The 18,209-nt window shown below is 35.6% G+C and overlaps 1 protein-coding gene across 1 annotated transcript; it reads left to right on the top strand.

Annotated features, from left to right (window-relative positions):
• Positions 1-11,615: 11,615 nt before the first annotated feature.
• LOC135138575 (fatty acid synthase-like) lies at positions 11,616-17,028 on the top strand. The gene is made up of 13 exons (XM_064068557.1): positions 11,616-12,010; positions 12,211-12,366; positions 12,416-12,667; positions 12,715-12,868; positions 12,918-13,270; positions 13,321-13,633; positions 13,692-13,909; positions 14,929-15,000; positions 15,081-15,231; positions 15,291-15,620; positions 15,697-15,781; positions 16,141-16,483; positions 16,833-17,028. The coding sequence occupies exons 1-13, from the start codon at positions 11,616-11,618 to the stop codon at positions 17,026-17,028; spliced, it is 3,018 nt and encodes a 1,005-aa protein (XP_063924627.1).
• Positions 17,029-18,209: the final 1,181 nt, after the last annotated feature.

Here is an 18,209-nt window from a genome sequence, read left to right on the forward strand (position 1 = left end):
AAGGTATCCGGAAAATAATGGAAGACAGAGCCATTGAAGAGGAAGAATGGACAGACCGAAAGAGGTGGAGGTCGAAATGCGGGATGCGGCAGAAGCTGTAGGACCCCTGCTCTATATATATATATATATATTAGGGTGATTCAAAAAAAAAAAAAAATATTTTTTTTTTCGTGCAAAGAGGTTCAAAAGTTTCTTTTCAACGTAAAAAAATACCAGTTAAAATTTGAGCTCTTAATATTAATATTAAGACCGTCCGCATCGCGTTTTTCTATTTCCCATAAGAATAACATGGGAAAATTTTTGTTTGCACCTTCTGATTTTTATTGCTAGCCCGTCGTGTGTCGTGAAAAAAATTCAATCACATATTTTTATAGAGAATTGAACGCTCTACAAAAAGTGTCTCCTATGATTGTGCGAGAAACCTGATAGTTGAAGAGTTATTTTAGGCTAAAGTTAAATTTATCCAAATTTTGACGTTTTTGATGCATTACAATAAATTTGATGGTCTTATTGGAATAAATCACCACAAAAATGTATACACATTTTAAATTTAGTTTTTTAAACAGTAATTGTTTATAATTTTATGCTATAATAAGGCCAGTAAAACTCTTTCCGAACATTTTCAGCATCAGTGGGTTAAAAAATCATAGTCCGGTTTCTCGCAAAATCATAGGAGACACTTTTTGTAGAGCGTTCAATTCTCTATAAAAATATGTGATTGAATTTTTTTCACGACACACGACGGGCTAGCAATAAAAATCAGAAGGTGCAAACAAAAATTTTCCCATGTTATTCTTATGGGAAATAGAAAAACGCGATGCGGACGGTCTTAATATTAATATTAAGAGCTCAACTTTTAACTGGTATTTTTTTACGTTGAAAAGAAACTTTTGAGCCTCTTTGACACGAAAAAAAAAATTATTTTTTTTTTTTGAATCACCCTAATATATATATATATATATATATGTATATTAATTAAGCGCCCTATAACAGAGATGGCGTGTTAAAATTTAGATGTGGCCCCGCTTCTCTGATTACGATTTTACGTTTCATTAATTTCTTTTTCATGATGGTTGTGAATGGTTGTAAAATTCAACGATATTAGAGAACGCTAATATATGTACATTTAATTTTTTTACAAAAAAATTAAACAGTAAACAATGGTCCTATGAAAACGTGAACAACGCTTTTTAAAATGTCTCTGTGAAAATTACACTTAACTGCAATAATTACACCAGAAGATCAGCCTTAAATCATTAAAACCAATACAACTGAACTGCCAAAATTCAAATATTTCACATTAAAGACACTAGATAACCAAAGTACCGCAGTTCAATGTCCCAGTGTATAAGAAAGAGAAGTACAATTACTATAATACTCACCCTGTATTTCAAAATCACACTGTATTTCTTCCAACAAACAAAAGACAGGTACTTATTTCATTGTTATAGATTTCCATTTGTTTCAGATTATAATTTTTTCTTTTATGTTGTAGTGTGAGTTTTTGCCTTCGTCCTGGTATAGTTTTCTTTTAGGATACTTCTGGATTTTCCTTTGATCAGAAAATGGTCAAAACTGCGTCCTACTTCCGATCCTTATGTTTTACCTCTATTAGTTTAAAAGAAATAAAAAAAAACAATTATAGATTAAAGCTGTAAAATTTAAGAATAATGTTATATCACAATAAAAAATAAGTTATCACGTGTAGTCGACCACCTTAAAAAGTAAAGGTGTGAAGTTCAAGGTCATTTCAAAACAAAACCCGGAAACAACAATAACAAGGACTAGATATGATAAACACTTCTAATTTACATTATATTGTCATACAATTTAAATGGAACAAGTTGTTTTATTTTTTTTTTCATTATTAAATCATAATGTGCTTATGGGATCATTTTGCTACGGCGACCTTCGATGTATCGTCCCTTTTTTAGCGTTGCCGTATCTCCAGGATCCGGAGCAGCCCCGTTCAGTGACTAAACGCCTCTAGATCTAGAAGGTCCACGTGTCGACCTTAACCGAATTTCCATTTCATTTTGTTTACCGAAAGTTTGTTTTTATTCCAATTGTTTTCTTATTTAGTATTGTAACGCACCAGGAATTTAAAAATAGGTTTAGGTTAACCTGAGTATTATTTCTGTCCCGGCTGCTCACATACCACTAGAGAACCGTTTCTATGGTTAGAGTAAAGCAGCTGCTCCCTCTCCAAAGAGGGAACTGGCGCCCGAGCAACCGCTCCCGTTGAAGGTGCCGACTTCGTGGGATGAAAGTGAAAGTGTTAACTATACCTGATTGTCCCAAACTTCTTTGATAAAGTTGATGATTCAAAATCTATCGTCCAGTTCGTGTTCTAGAGTTGTCTGGTTACATACCTATTGGGTTGTTGAAGAATCAAGGGGACACAAAATAAGTTGTCTGACCATTAATGTCTGTGTTTTGATAATTCAGGTTCAATCACAGATTCTCGATTTACCTCAAGAATTTACAAATACCACGTAACGGTGATGTCTATAACTGATACATCTTGAGTTGTGGTAGTACATAGCCAGTACCCAAAATCAACAAATTGATTCGACTTATATTGTCTTTCCTGTTCTTGTACATTTTGATTTATTTCAATAAATATTAACATTAATAGCAATAATAATAATAATATAACTCAGTTAAAGAAGGTGGAGTATTCCATATTTTGAACTTTTGTTTTAGTTTACTTTTATTAAAGAGATGCTTCATTATGGTGATTTGATCAAAATGCGTAGATAATCTTGCCCATCTAATTAAAGTCTATGTTGCTTTGAATTAGTTGATCAGGTGGCAATCATTAAACATTCATTGTTTCTTTTCATATCTTAACACACAAAAATGCCCCTCCATTTCTGTGGCCCAATTTATAAATCTGTGAACATTTCAAGAGCAAAATAGTTGCCCACTTATCTGTAGTGTGGCGAACGCAGTGCAATTTTTTGTGTCTGTATGTGTTGAAGCGTTGCGTAGATCAACAATGGTTCTAAACGAAATTCGAGAAAAAGAACCATTTGACGCTAATTTTGAATATGGTCGTTGGTTGTCCTCTCCACCAGCTGGCGAAGACGTGGTCATATCTGGCATGTCTGGTCGTTTTCCAGAATCCGATAACATTCACGAGTTTCGTGACAACCTGTTTAACAAAACGGATATGGTCACTGTAAGCGAGAAAAGATATAAATTAGGTCATCCTGATGTGCCAAAAAGAAGTGCTCTCGTTAATGATATTAACAAATTGGATGGTGGCTATTTCGGGCTACATTATCGTCAGGCTAATAATGCAGACCCTGGCGTGAGAGGTTTGATGGAAACGACCGTGGAAGCTATTATGGATGCTGGAGTAAATCCGTCTGAGCTCAAAGGAAGTAAAACTGGTGTATTCATCGGTTATTCTTGTTCAGATGTGGAAAATTTTGCTCTCGTTGGTCAGACGGAATCGCAGAAGTTTGCCGTTACTGGGTGAGAAAATTTTATTAACAAATTTCAGGGCTTATATGGTCGTTTGGGAATAAACAGAATACTTCATTATATTGATTTGTAGATTATGTAGATTTTGACCTAATATCAACTAGTACGTCCTAACACTTGCATAATTAACATCTAAAATATATTCACTGGAAGCACTAGCTTACGTATTATCTGGTTTGTTGATATTATACAAGGTTATTCAGCTAAGATGACCCATTTGTGTTTTTAAACTAGGCAACCCACAATACCGATTCGACTTGAGCCTGGGTTACAAAAAATGTTTCAAAATTGAATCTGCAAATTCCTTTAATATCATGTGATGAAATTCTGGAATAGACGGGTTAGTTCGTTTAAGCAGGCGCATTGAGTCATTATTTCTTAAGATTTTTTAAAATATTTTTAAAGGAGAAAATCATCTTTCTCCCTCCGTTGTCATAGGAACTTTTTAAAAAGTTTGATTGTTTCAAAAACATAATTGTCAAGTTGTTCTGAATAATTGCTACATTTGTGACAATAGCCCAGGTGTTCTATTTGCGAGTAGGATCATTGTCACATTGAAGCTTTTGGTCGTAGCGTGTCTGTTAACAGGGACAACACATAGGGGAAACCACCTATGATGGCATACGTAACTTTGACACCTTAGTATAACCTCATCTATGATATTGGGGATTTTTTTGTGGGTAATTTAAACGAGCAATTATATTGAAATTGATATTAATTCATCAAATTTTCAATATATTCAATATTTATTTTGAAAAAAAATTAGAACCAAAAACCATGAAGTGTGTCATCATAGGCAGTACTCTTCTTATGAAGGCACACCCGAATTTTTAGAGTTTTTTTTTAAGTAATGTTAATTTTTATTAAGAATTGACGGGTTATTATGAAAGTAAAAAATAGATTTAAGATAAAGGACTACAATTTGTAGCAAAACGAATCAACAAACGAATAAACTAAATAGAAATCATCAAATAACGAAACATTAAGGCAAAACTTAACAAAAAAAGTTAGTCACAAAGTTCGCAGATGAATTGCTTGATCTTTTTTCAACACCCGCGCACTCACTGTGGCACCAGGAACCACAACTCTTACATGAAATCCACATTTCTCTTGTTTTCGACCTAGAGAATATATCATTGCAATATAAACATGCAACATCGGCTTCATCGTCATCAATGTCTTCAACCTTTTCATTATCACTGACATAATCCGTTTCTTCTTCAACCAAAATTTTCCTTTTTGCTTTTCTTGATAACTTTTCCCTCTCCTTTGTAGTTTTTTCTTCTACTTCATTTTTTAATTCATCAATGTCTGGGGTGGAATTTATATGTCCTTTTTTACTAGGTTTTCTTAATCTTTTCCTTGAAGCTCCAAGTGAAGCTTGCGGCAATGGAGATAGTTCATGAATACTATAATAGCTTCGTTTCCTCGTTGACGGAAATCTTTCTGTCGTGGACTTCGCTTTGGCAAATCCTGATGTTGAAGGTTTAACTTCAGTAGCTTCTGGTGTTCCAGAGCCTAATTTAGGCAGTTCAACGTCTACACCTCCTTGTTGTGGTTGTTTTTGACCATTTTGGCATTGGTCATGTTCGGTTAACGGTCTTTCGGTTGTGGAAGAGGGTTGGAAAATCCAGTCAGGAAAGATGTTGTCATCGAAGGAATATATTCCTGTTTTGGCAAACGCGTGTATTGCATTTGCGGGTGTAGCAGCCTTCAAATACGTTTTATTGAAAAGACCAGCTACTTGGAAATGTGTGACGATTCTACCAGGATGTTGTTTAAGCCAAGCCTGAATTTCTTGGGGGTAATAAGTTTGGAGAGGTGAAAAAAAAACCTACATCTAGGTGCTGTAGCCGGTGGGCACAATGTGCGGGAAAACAGAATAGTATCACACCATTATCTTTCGCGTATTGTAGCACTTCTAGGCTTTTGTGGCTGCTGTGGCCGTCCAATAAGAGTAAAACATTGTTTTCATTCGAAGCTTTAGTGTAATGTACAAAATGTTCCAACCATTGTACAAAAGTCTCTGAACACATCCAACCGTTTAGTTGACAATAGGCTTTGCTGCCCATTGGAGCGTTGTCCATCAGCTCATTTTTCATTCTTTTTCTTGGAAATATAAAGGCTGGTGGCACAAACGTGCCTATGGCATTCATACAGCATACCACAGTTAAATGCTGTCCTCGTTCAGCACTAGACAGCACTCAAACTTGCTTTCGTCCTTTAGTAACTAAAATTTTTTGTGGTCATTTTTGTACTACACTGAGACCAGATTCGTCAATGTTGTAAATATTGTTTGGTGGAAAGTTATATTTTTCCATAACCTCGTTCAGAGATTTAAAATATAAAGCGATATTATTTTTATTGAAGGCTTGTGTCCGAGCAGCTGAGGTGTTTTCAGACCTTCTGAGAGATATCTGTGGATTTCGTTTTAAAAATCCCTGAGTCCATTTATCACCAGCTGTTTCTTTTTCTTTGTTAAAAGGATTTTTTATATTATTTTTAGATGCAAATTCGAAAATTAACTTCTTTAATAAATCTTTTAATGTTAAACCGAAGAATTTAGCTTCCATATCCTTTATATGTTGAGCAAATTGATCTTCCATCTCCCGACTAAATACTGGTCGTTTACCCCCAAATCTCCTTTGGTACTGTTACAATTGTTTTTAAATTTTCTGCGTAGTGTGGTAGCAGGGACATGCAAGATTTTGGACGCTAATTGCCATCCCATCTTTTTTTCCCGAACATTCCGCAAAGCCTCTGCCATGTTTTTCCCCTCCCATAATTGCCTCTTAGCCTTACTGGACATTGTACTTAAGGCTGCAAGTGACATTCCTCTGTCATAAAAAAAGACTTCTCAGTTTTTATGAGAGTCAAAACCTTATACCTATGATGGCATACTATGCCATCAAAGGAAAAGCTTTGGTATCCCATCATAGGGAAATTCGAGGTTTTATTAAAATCAATCTCTGTATTTTTTCCTTTACAACATAACCCTAAACTGGCACCTGTATTACATGTGTCACATGTATAGAAAACATGAATTAAATTGATGCCCCTGAGTTAAGCATATTAAGAACATGATTTCAACTTGATTAATGTGTAAAACTTACTTCGAGAGTCAACAATACTTCATTTGTTTTTCTGCCTTTCAAGAAACAGCCCTACACTCACACTGCTTTGTAGACATTCATGTACCAGTAAGAACAGCATCTTGAACAGGTAATTTGACCGCGAAATTCAAATGGTCCAAAAAATTTGAAGGTATGCCATCATAGGCACCATGCCATCATAGGCTGGTTTCCCCTACGTCTTTCTTCCCAAAAGACCTGCCGCATACTGACCACAATATCTGAATCTAGTAAAACAGTAAAACGACCTTCACACTGACATTTGAAAACTTTTTTGCAAAATCTTGTACCCGAGTGTTCTACACCTTGAGACTAGTTTTTGTCTGATAAAAGAAAATTTTTACAAATATTTTGTGGAAAAGCTTCTATTGGTATCAAATACATGGAATTTTAAACATCGTCAACAGAAAATTAGCGCACAATTATTAACTTATTAATAGTTAATTAAGAGAAAACACAACAAGTTGGTAAACATATTAATAACGTTCTTTTAGATATGTCAAATCTATGTTTGCCCATCGTCTTAGTTATTATTTAAAAGTAAAAGGACCATCATTCGTAGCTGATGCGGCTTGTAGTAGTTCTGGGAATGCTCTTCATTCAGCATTCCAAGCTATGAGAAGCGGTGAATGTGAAAATGCAATAGTCGCAGGCTGTAACTTCACTATCCATCCAGGAGCTACAATTCAGTTTTTTCGGTACGACTCCATATTTAAACAAGATAATAATTTCTTTGTTACGACAATACTATTTTAGATTAGGAGTTTTAAGTCCCGACGGAATACCCAGAGTATTCGATCAGGACGCAAACGGTTACGTTAGGAGTGAGGCTTGTACTTGTATTTTCCTGCAAAAATCTAAAAATGCAAAACGAATTTACGCACAAATCATTAATACGAAAGTGAACTGCGACGGTTTTAAAAAAGAAGGGATAACTTACCCTTCGTCGCAAATGCAAGAAGAACTTATCACTGAAATGTACAAAGAGAGTAATATTAAGATTTCAAAACTGAGCTATGTGGAAGCACATGGTACTGGTACTCAAGCTGGTGATCCTGAAGAAGTCAAAGCTATAGATAACGCTTTGGCGAAAAAATGTGGAAAACAGCTTCTCGTGGGTTCAGTGAAATCAAACATCGGTCATACAGAGCCTGCATCAGGTCTGTGTTCAATTGTCAAAGTACTGATTGCTATGGAAACTGGATTTATACCACCCAATATCAATTTGAAAAGAATTAGAAAAGGACTAGAAGGGATTGAACAAAATAGAATGAAAGTTGTGACAGAAGCTACTGAGCTTTTAGACCATGATGCAATTATAGGTGTTAACAATTTTGGTTTCGGAGGCAACAATTGCCATGTGATATTGCAAAGGTTTAAAAAAGATAAAGTCAATGGTGGACTGCCAAAAGATGATGTTCCTAGATTAGTATGTGTCAGTGGTCGTACTAATGAAGCGGTTCTGAAAATTTTAAATAATGTTAGCAAGAAAAACTTGGATGAAGAATACGTCGGTCTGCTTCATCAGTTACATAGAATTAATACTCCAAGTCATTTATATAGAGGATTTGCAGTGGTTTCAAAACGTGGTGTTGTGTCCATGTCATCAAAATTAATGCCCTCTAGAAAACCACACTTGAACATATTTTTTGGACAATTTGTCAATAATTTCCGCGTCCTGGCTTCTTATTTGATGAAATTTTCAATCTTCAAAAACATCGAAATAACGTAAGTTGAGATTTTATTTGTGAGTCTTTAACTATGAGAATTTTTTTCTTGGCGAAAGGATCAATCAAATTTTGATGCTCAACAAAGTAAAAACATTTAAAGAAATTTTAGAAACTAAGACAAAGGTGGAAGAAGACGCATTGGGTTCAATATGTTTGCAGTTAATATTGGTAGATCTTATCAAAGGGTTGGAATTGTTTCCTACTTGCGTTTCCGGTGACACTTCTGGTAAAATCGTTACTGCTTACTACAACAATGTGATTCAACTCAAAGATGCTGTGTCAGCAGCGATAAAATTTAGTAAAGTAAACTTTGATTCTAATTTGAATTCGCAAACATTTCCAAACTTGGTCAACTCTAAAGATAGAGAGTTAGTGAATGAGAATTGTTTAACTTACGAAAATGGTAATAAATTATTGAAAGGGACTGTAATACTAAATATATCCGACCTGCCGCTCAATGGCGAAGATAATTTACTGGTAGAAAACGGTCGCGTCAATTTATTGGGTCTATTAGGAAGGTAAACAATTAGCAACAATGAAATTTGAAGAACATGAAATAAATTTGTAGATTATATACAGAAGGTTATCTTCCTCAAGTACATAAATTGTACCCTCAAGTAGAGTTTCCTGTAAGCAGAGGTACCCCCATGATTTCTCCATCTATTCAATGGAATCACGACAAATCGTGGTACATATATAAATTTAGTGAATTTACAACATCTTCGGACAGGGCAGAAAGAGAATACCGAATTTCGTTCGTATTCGAAGAACATCAGTTCATGAAAGGCCACGAAATCGATGGTAAAACGTCGAAAATAGTACTACGTAATATTTTAACACTTAAGATAACGTTTTCAGGACGTAATCTTCTCCCTGCAACGGAGTATTTAAATCTGGTGTGGCAAACATTTGCCCAAAATCGAAAATTATTACCCTCCGATATTCCTGTATTATTTGAAAACTGTAAGTTTATTAAAGCCATTCCACTGCCCAAGAGTGGCTACGTACGACTAGTAATAACGATTCAAAGCGGGACAGGCAATTTCGAAGTTATAGAAAAAGATTCGTTAATTGTCAGTGGTCGTATCCAGCTTTGTCCTAATGCAAGCCTACAACAAACTGTCGTACCAAATTTTAATTCCTTCAGTGACGATACATCAAAAATATTGGAACAAGACTATATTTATCGAGAATTTTACCTAAGAGGTTACAATTACAGGTTAGTTTGATAATAATAAGAGTCAGCTCGCTATATATTTTTTTAGCGGTTTATTCAAATCAATTAAATGATGCAATGCAGACGCCTCTATTGGTCTGATTAAATGGGAAGACAACTGGTGCGCTTTTATGGATAATATGCTCCAAATGAAAATTCTTCAGTCTGACACAAGGTTGCTTTTCGTTCCGATTGGCATTAAGAAAATTATTATAGATCCCATTAAACACGTAGATATTGTGAACCAACAGAATGCAGAAGAGTGTCTTCTACAAGTTCATGTGAACAAGGATTGCAACTTGATCAAGTAAATAAGCTGCTCACTAATACATATTACAGTTAAAACAGAGTTTTATGTTGTTTAGGTCTGGTGGAATTGAGATACATGGAGTCCAAGTGAAATCTATTTTTAAGAAAAAACCGCGACTCGAACCAGTTTTAGAAAAAAACGTATTTATTTCTAATAATTTATCGTTAGGATTAGAAGAAGCAGTGACAGTCAATACTCAAATAATCTTAGAAAATAGTTTAGAGACTAATTTCAAAGCTGTGGAAATCATAAACGAATTCACGGACCCCAATGCTGAACACATATTAGGTTTTGTCAATAAAACCTTAGAAAATCTCCCAGTCGTAATTCCTGATTTAACCATTTCGTCAAACGCAGCCATGAACGAAACACCTGGTATAAAATTTGAAAGTGTTACTTTAACACCAGAAAGTAATGTACTTCTGTACATTGGTAGCAAAATTTTGGAACACTCAAACTCCTTAAAACAATTATTTGTGCCTCTTAACAAAAATGGATTTATTCTAACACGAGAAGATATCAGTTTCCGTTTAGAAAAAGATATTATTGAGGCAGATGTTCTAACGGACTATGTAACCACAAACGAAAGAATTATTTTATTGCGGAAAAAAGTGGTGGAAAATGTTAAGCCCAAGTTTGTTGAAGTATCTTCGAGTAGTTTCGATTGGCTGCCAGAATTACAAAATGCTTTAAGTCTTAGAAATGATGTTACAGTTTATGCAACAAATCGAAATCCCGAAGGAATATTGGGTTTGGTAAATTGCATCAGGCGAGAAACCAATCGAAACTTAGTTAAGTGTTTCTTTATGATGGACGATGCTCCGGAATTTGATTCTCAACACCCGTTTTATAGTAAACAAATCAATAAAAACATGGCTATGAACATTTATAAGGATAAATCTTGGGGAACGTACCGACATTTGCCTCTGGAAGGGACGCCGAAGATTAACTGCGAACATTCTTATGCATATTTTAAAGCTAGAGGAGACATATCCAGTTTCGAATGGTTACAGGGATCTTTATCCAAAGAAGTACCATTGAATGGACAACTTTTGGTTTCAGTAAGTTACGTAATATATACTTAGTTCCATGGAAATGATAACTGTTTGTAGACATGTTATTCATCTATTAACTTTAAAGATATTATGGCTGCTTCTGGGCGAGTAAACCCTGAAATATTACAACCCCACCGACTTGCCCAAGAATTTCTCATAGGATTTGAATTTTCGGGAAAAGATTTGAGGTACTAAATATTTCTTGGAAAAAAAGAGTTACACATTTTATTTATAGTGGACGTAGAATAGCTGGAATGACTAATAATCAAGGTATTTCGTCCTATGTTACTTCCGATTCTTCCTTAGTCTAGAAAATACCAGACTCATGGACACTTGAGGATGCAGCAACGGTTCCTGTTGTGTATTCCACTGTCATTTATGCGCTTTTAATGGTACGCATATGAACAAACTTCATTTCTCGAATAATTTCCTTTGAAGGTTGGCGATATGACACCGGGTTCTTCAGTTTTTATTCACTCAGCTACTGGTGGTATTGGACTAGCTGCCTTGAACGTTTGTCTTCATTATAAATGTGATATTTACGTAACTGTTGGCACTCAGGAAAAGAGAGCTTAATTAAGAGAAAATTATCCATAAATTCCAGACAACCATATTGGAAATTCACGAGACACCTCATTTGAACAAATGATCAAAAGAGAAACACGTAATAAAGGAGTTGACATGATTTTGAACTCTCTAAGTGAGGATAAACTCCAAGCTTCTATTAGGTGTTTAGCACGAGGGGGAAAGTTTATGGAAATTGGCAAATACGATTTGGCGAATGACAGCTTTTTAAATATTTTGCTAATGGAAAAAGAAGCCAGTTATCATGGGATATTGTTAGATGTCGTTTTTAGAAACTCGAAGGAAATGCAGTCTAACGTGATAAAACGTTTAATAGAGGGAATCGGAGCAGGTTTTGTAAAACCACTTCCCAGAATAGTGTTTAGTGCAGAAGAAGTTGAAAAATCAAACAGATACATGATGACAGGTAAACATATTGGTAGAATACTGATCAAGCTACGGAATGAAGAAGAGGACAGTGTCAGTAAATTCCAGATAATGTCAAATCCACGGTAAGCTATCATTGAGATCAACGTTTAGTTTTTAGTGTAACTCTACAAGCGTTAGATTTAAATTTACAAATGGCTGCTGTGATGTTCGTATAGAATTGCCTTGGGATTTAAGCGATTTTTGGTTTTTTGTTTAATATCAGATTAAACGAAGTCTTAGTACGCGATGCTTTGATAAAGATTAAATGATTATTACTTTTTAGTTTCCACTGTGACGTGCGTTACACCTACGTTGTAATTGGAGGATTAGGTGGAGTTGGTTTAGAACTGAGCGACTGGTTGGTTCTCAGAGGTGCAACGAAACTAGTATTAACTTCGAGATCGGGTATTCAAAATGGTTACCATCAGCAAAGAATAAAGTAAAATATAATCCCTTCGCGCAGTAAAGATATTGAGCAACAATTTTAGTATTTGGACAACATATGGTGTGGAAGTTAGAATTTCTACGAAAGACGTAACCACTGAGCGAGGATGTGAAGATTTAATTAAAGAAGCGAATGAGCTGGGACCCGTAGATGCGATTTTTAACTTAGCTGTTGTCCTTAAAGATGCACTACTTGAAAATCAAACTCAAGAAAATTTCGAAGCTTCGTTAGCACCAAAAGCTCGCGCAACACTATATTTGGATCGAGTCACTAGGAAATTGTGTCCAAAACTAAGGTTTACTGATTACTTAGAGCTACAGCTTGACTGATGATATATTTTAGGTATTTTGTTATATTTTCGTCCGTATCCTGTGGTCGAGGGAATCCGAGTCAGAGCAACTATGGTATGGCAAATTCTGTTATGGAAAGGATATGTGAGAATCGAAAACGAGACGGATTACCAGCTGTAGATATCCAGTGGGGCGCAATTGGCGAAGTACTTAACAAATTTTTACAGAGTTCTTAAAATTAAAAATATATTCAAGGTTGGTTTGGTGGCCAAAATGCAAAAGGAGAACAAAGAGTTAGTGATTGGTGGTACTCTTCAACAAAAAATTTCAAGCTGTCTTGAGGTGTTAGATATTTTAATAAAACATAACTATCCAGTTGTTTCTAGTATGGTAGTTGCCGAAAAATACCAGAAAAGTGGCATTCTTAGTGCAGTAGAAGCAGTCGCCCACGTTCTCGGAATAAAAGACATGAAAACTATAAGTCAGTATACGACGTTTGCAGAACTCGGTATGGATTCGATGATGGGTACAGAGATTATTCAAATTTTGGAGAAAGATTTTGAAATCTATGTAACATCTAAAGATGTGAGAAACTTAACATTTGCAAAGTAACTATTTTGTCAGTCACAAAATGTTGTAATTTATTGGTGAATTTTAGACTGACTGAAATAGAGGCCGAGAAAATAAATACATCTGAAGAAGTTGTAAACAAAAAAATAAAGGAAGGCACAAATTTGCTCATTCAATATATTCCCAAGTGTGAAACTATTCACTTGCCTGCTGTTAAATTAAATACTCAAATTGATTCAAACGCAGAAGTTCCAACCGTGTTACTTTTGCCAGGACTAGAAGGCATTTTCAAACCACTAGAATGTTTGACAAATTCATTAAAAGCACACGTAATAGGAATACAGTACAATTATGAAAATCCAGAAGATAATATTGAAGAAATTGCACGTAATACACTGCCGGTTCGCTAAAATGTATATATTTGAAAGTTACTGTATTTCATCTGTATTATATTTTCAGCACGTTTTAAATCATTTATCCAGAAAAATCCCATTCTACATTATTGGATATTCATTCGGGACTCTAGTTGGTCTAGAAATGCTTAGTTTGTTAGAAGAGAAGGGCTACAATGGTATCATGATTTTAATCGACGGTTCACCAGCATATATAACTTCTTCTTTAAAAAAACAAATGGCGCACGAAACCAGGCGCGGATACAGGATTTCGTTCAGGGGGGGGCAATTTTTGTGCAATTTTACCTATCTACCAGAAATTCGTTCTAAATAAGAAAATTTATAAAATTTTAGCTAGTATACTCTTTTTCACATAACATGGGTGACATTTGGTTCTTTTCAATACACGTATAGTGTACAGTAGAACCTCGATAATCCTAATTAATTGGGAAAAGGTGTGTTCGGATTAACGATTTGTTTGGATCAGCAATTTTCTCAAAAATCTGAAAGGGAATTGAATAACAACTTCATCCACAACTGAAAACAAACTTCAAGAAATAAACCTAAATTTTATTAAACAAAAATTAAAGAATTCTTAAGCAACAATGGATAATAGATACGTTCTAAAAAAATATTACTCCGTGACCATAAACACGCTATCTTTTGGAATAAACATCCCGGGATCTATAGCCTGAAATATTTCAGAATTTTTAGATGAATTTTTCAAAAATGAAATTTTACATTATGTATTCGTATTACCTCCATTATGCAAATTTCGACCCATTCTCGACGATTTTCGAAATTTAACTAAATATATTTTCTAGTAGATTTTGGACCTCAGAAGTCATTTTTGGCTTCATTTCTTCGATAACTTAAACCATTTTTCCAGAATCGTTGAAATATCGCAATTTTTAAAAATTTCGAAAAATTCGAATTTCACAGCGAATTTTCCGAAAATATTGCTCCGTTACCATAAACATGGTATATTTTTGGAAACAGCACGTCGGGATATAATATCTCTGAATTTTTTCAGAATTTTTAGAAAATTTTTTCGAAAATGAAATTTTTCTCATGCAAATTTCGACCCATTTTCGACGATTTTCGAAATTTAGCTAAATACTTTCTCTTGTAGATTTCGGGTCTCCGATAACTTCATCCGTTTTTCCAGAATTAGTTAATTAATTCAGTGCTTTGAAATATCGCAATTTTTAAAAATTTCAAAATATTCCATACAACATATGCAGAAAGATCTTGCGTCATTTTTGGAAGTAGATGCATGTTTTCAAGTTCAGTTCGGATTGCAGAGTTTTTGTTCGAATTAAAGAGGCATCGACTTCAAATAGCCTTTGTTCGGATTACTGCATGTTGAGACAATCGTGAGTTCGGATTATAGAGATTGTACTGTATTTACAAAATGAAATATGATTTCAAAATTTTGAAATTGATCAAAATATAGGACCTCGGTCGTGTGTCAGGGGGGGGCAATTGCACCCATTGCCCCCCCCCTGGATCCGCGCCTGCACGAAACAGATGCCCAGTTCCAAACTGCTATTTTGAGCAAAATATCTGCTTTTGTGATTCCGTTGGATGTATTTTCGCAACATGAGGTAACCAGTGGTGGAGTTATTTCTATTTGTATAATTAAAGTGCGTATATATTTTTTTAGGAAACCTTGCTGAAGTCTAAAAATTTTGAAGAACGAATCGATTTAGTTCTTGCCATGATACCTTCCGAAACAAGTAACAAACAGAAGTTAGAAAAGCAGGCAGGGGTTGCGATGTACAACCGTTGTAAAGCCGTACTTAACTATTCATTTAAAAATAAGAAAATTAAATCGGCGATTCATCTGTTCAAGGCAAAATATTCGATGGTCGACGAAGAAGATGATTACCAATTATCAAATGTAGGCGATATCGTAGAACAAGTAACTACAATAGATGGTGACCACGTAACAATTTTAAATAGTCCAGATCTTGTAAAAGCTGTTAGCGAAATTGTAAAGCTGAAATCATAACTTCAAATAAAATAATTAACCTTTCTTATTTATTTTTTATTAACCCATAACCTCTCAGTTGTGTAGATGTGGAATCGCTTTCATTGTGACGCTCGAAGTCACTCCCGAAACTTACGACTTTGCCTTCACAGCTCTACAAAATCGTTACCAAAACAAAAAAAAGACTCGCCATTCATTATTTTTTCCAAATTAAAAATTTTACTGCTTCATCCTTGAACACCCGCAATGGCCTTCAACACTTTCTCAACATTCACTCAAACTCCATAAACGCTTTGAAAGCTCTTAATATTCCCGATAGTGCTGACTTTCTCTTGTTCCAAATGGTTTCTTAAAACCTTGATACGAATATTCGTAAAGCCTTTGAAGCCAAAATAAAGAGTAACAGCATTCCCACGTATAAAGAATTAATCGACTTCGTAATGGAACAATGCAAGACATTTGAAGTTGTCGGCGCTGCTGAAACATATCTTTTGGAGATCAAAACCCAACCTTCCTGTCAAAGAATATGAACTCAATATCGTTACTCATGGACTAACTTCAGCCGTATATCCCGCACAGAGAGTTCTTCATCAATTAGTTACTGATGAAGGAGCACAATATCCTCTCGCCTCAAATGCATTGATTTCGCAGAGTTATGTGGACGATATTGTGACTGGAGCTGCTTCAGTGAAAGAAGCGGAAAAGCTTAAAACAGAACTGATTAATCTTTTGGTTAAAAGTGGATTCGCACTAAGAAAGTGGTGCAGCAACCTTCCTGAATCACTGAATTCTCTGCCTGCACAGTATCTTGAAAACCCCATCATATTTTCGACAGAAGAGTGTGCATTTAAAATTCTGGGGCTCATGTGGGAACCAAATTCGGACAATTTCACATACCATACTCATCCATTTCAAGGTCTTTCCACGAAAAAAACTATTCTCTCAAATCTTTGATCCTCTCGGCTGGTTGACGCCCGTGGTTTTTTGGGCTAAACATCTCTTACAACAATTATGGCTCCTTCAGTGTAATTGGGACGAACCGTTGAATCCAGTTCTCCGAAATCAATGGGAGGCATGCAGAAATCCACCTTCTCCAACAAATCAGGATTTCAAGAAAATTCCCAAATGATTATCAGCAACTCCGATTAATAGGCTTCTGCGATGCTCCCAAAAGGGGTTCGCCGCCTGTATTTATCTCTGTTTTTTACGCGACAGCTCAAATTACACCATACTTCTCAAAGCAAAGAGCAAGGTTACACCCCTCACACGGCTAAGCATTCCTAGTCTTGAACCCTCAGGAGCACTGCTGTTAGCGAAGTTATTTGTCTCTGTTCGAAAATCCCTTTCTACTTTAAAGATAGAAGAAACTCTACTATACACTGATGCTCAAATCGTCTTAGCGTGGCTATAAACTATGTCTCATATTCTAAAACCCTTTGTAGCTAATCGAGTAGTTAAAATAATTGAGCTTACCAACCCTGAAAGCTGGTATTACATAAGTTCTAAAGAAAACTGCGCAGACACCACTTCCCGGGGAATGATTATTCAACAATTATCTACTTTTCCTTCTTGGATTTATGGACCAGAATTCTTATCGAAATCGCCTACCAAGTGGCCCCGTCAAAGAACATCTATCCTTGCTAACGATATTCCCGAGAAACGTAAGGACAAGATTGTTCTTAATGTGCACACCACGGAAGACGTTTTATGTAAATTCTCCTCACTTGTTCGGCTTCAAAGAGTTTTTGCGTATGTACGACGATTTATCAATAGTGCTCGATACCAAAATTAACGCAAAATTGGCGCCCTTTCCTTGAATGAACTACGAGAAGCATTAATATCCTGCGTTTTCATCAAAATTGTCAACATTTTTGGATAGAGCTGGGCTCCTCAGGATGGGCGGACGTGTACGTCATTCTTATCTTACATTTGAACAAAAACACCCACTTCTACGTCCAAAACACTCTCATTTGTCTGCTCACCTGTACTCTTTACATTCTGGGCGTTTAACCGTACAAGCTCTTATTTCCCAAAAATTTGGATAGTTTCCCTTCGTTCTTCATTACGTCAGCGAATACATAGATGTTTAACTTGCCATAGATTCAAGGAAACTCCGGCTCAGCCTGTTACGGCAGATCTTCCTGCACATAGAACTCAATTGGTACGAGCATTCTTACAAGTTGGCACCGATTTCGGCGGACCTTTTCTTGTGAAAGAAAGTAAACGCCGTAGCGCACGAATCTATAAAGGGTATTTATGCTTATTTGTTTGCATGAGCACCAAAGCCACCCACCTTGAATTTGTCACTGAACTTTCTACTTCTACTTCTATCTTTTTCCTATTGAGGACGCAACTATATTGGAGCAGCAAACCATTTAAAGGAAATAACCAGATTTTTACATGAACATAAGGATCAAATTTTCTCCTCCTTGTCGGCCAAACAAATCAACTGGAATTTCAACCCTCCAACTGCATCCAACTTCGGCGGAATTTGGGTGGCTGGAATAAAATTCGCTAAAAACCTCCTGAAGCGATTTATCAGAGATACAGCACACACACGTTCGAGGAATATACAACTTTATTCACTCGCAT

Source organism: Zophobas morio, unplaced genomic scaffold, assembly GCF_036711695.1.
Source record: "Zophobas morio isolate AGI-343-1 ecotype UQ-CSIRO unplaced genomic scaffold, CSIRO_AGI_Zmor_V1 ptg000030l, whole genome shotgun sequence".
Lineage (NCBI taxonomy): Eukaryota > Metazoa > Arthropoda > Insecta > Coleoptera > Tenebrionidae > Zophobas > Zophobas morio.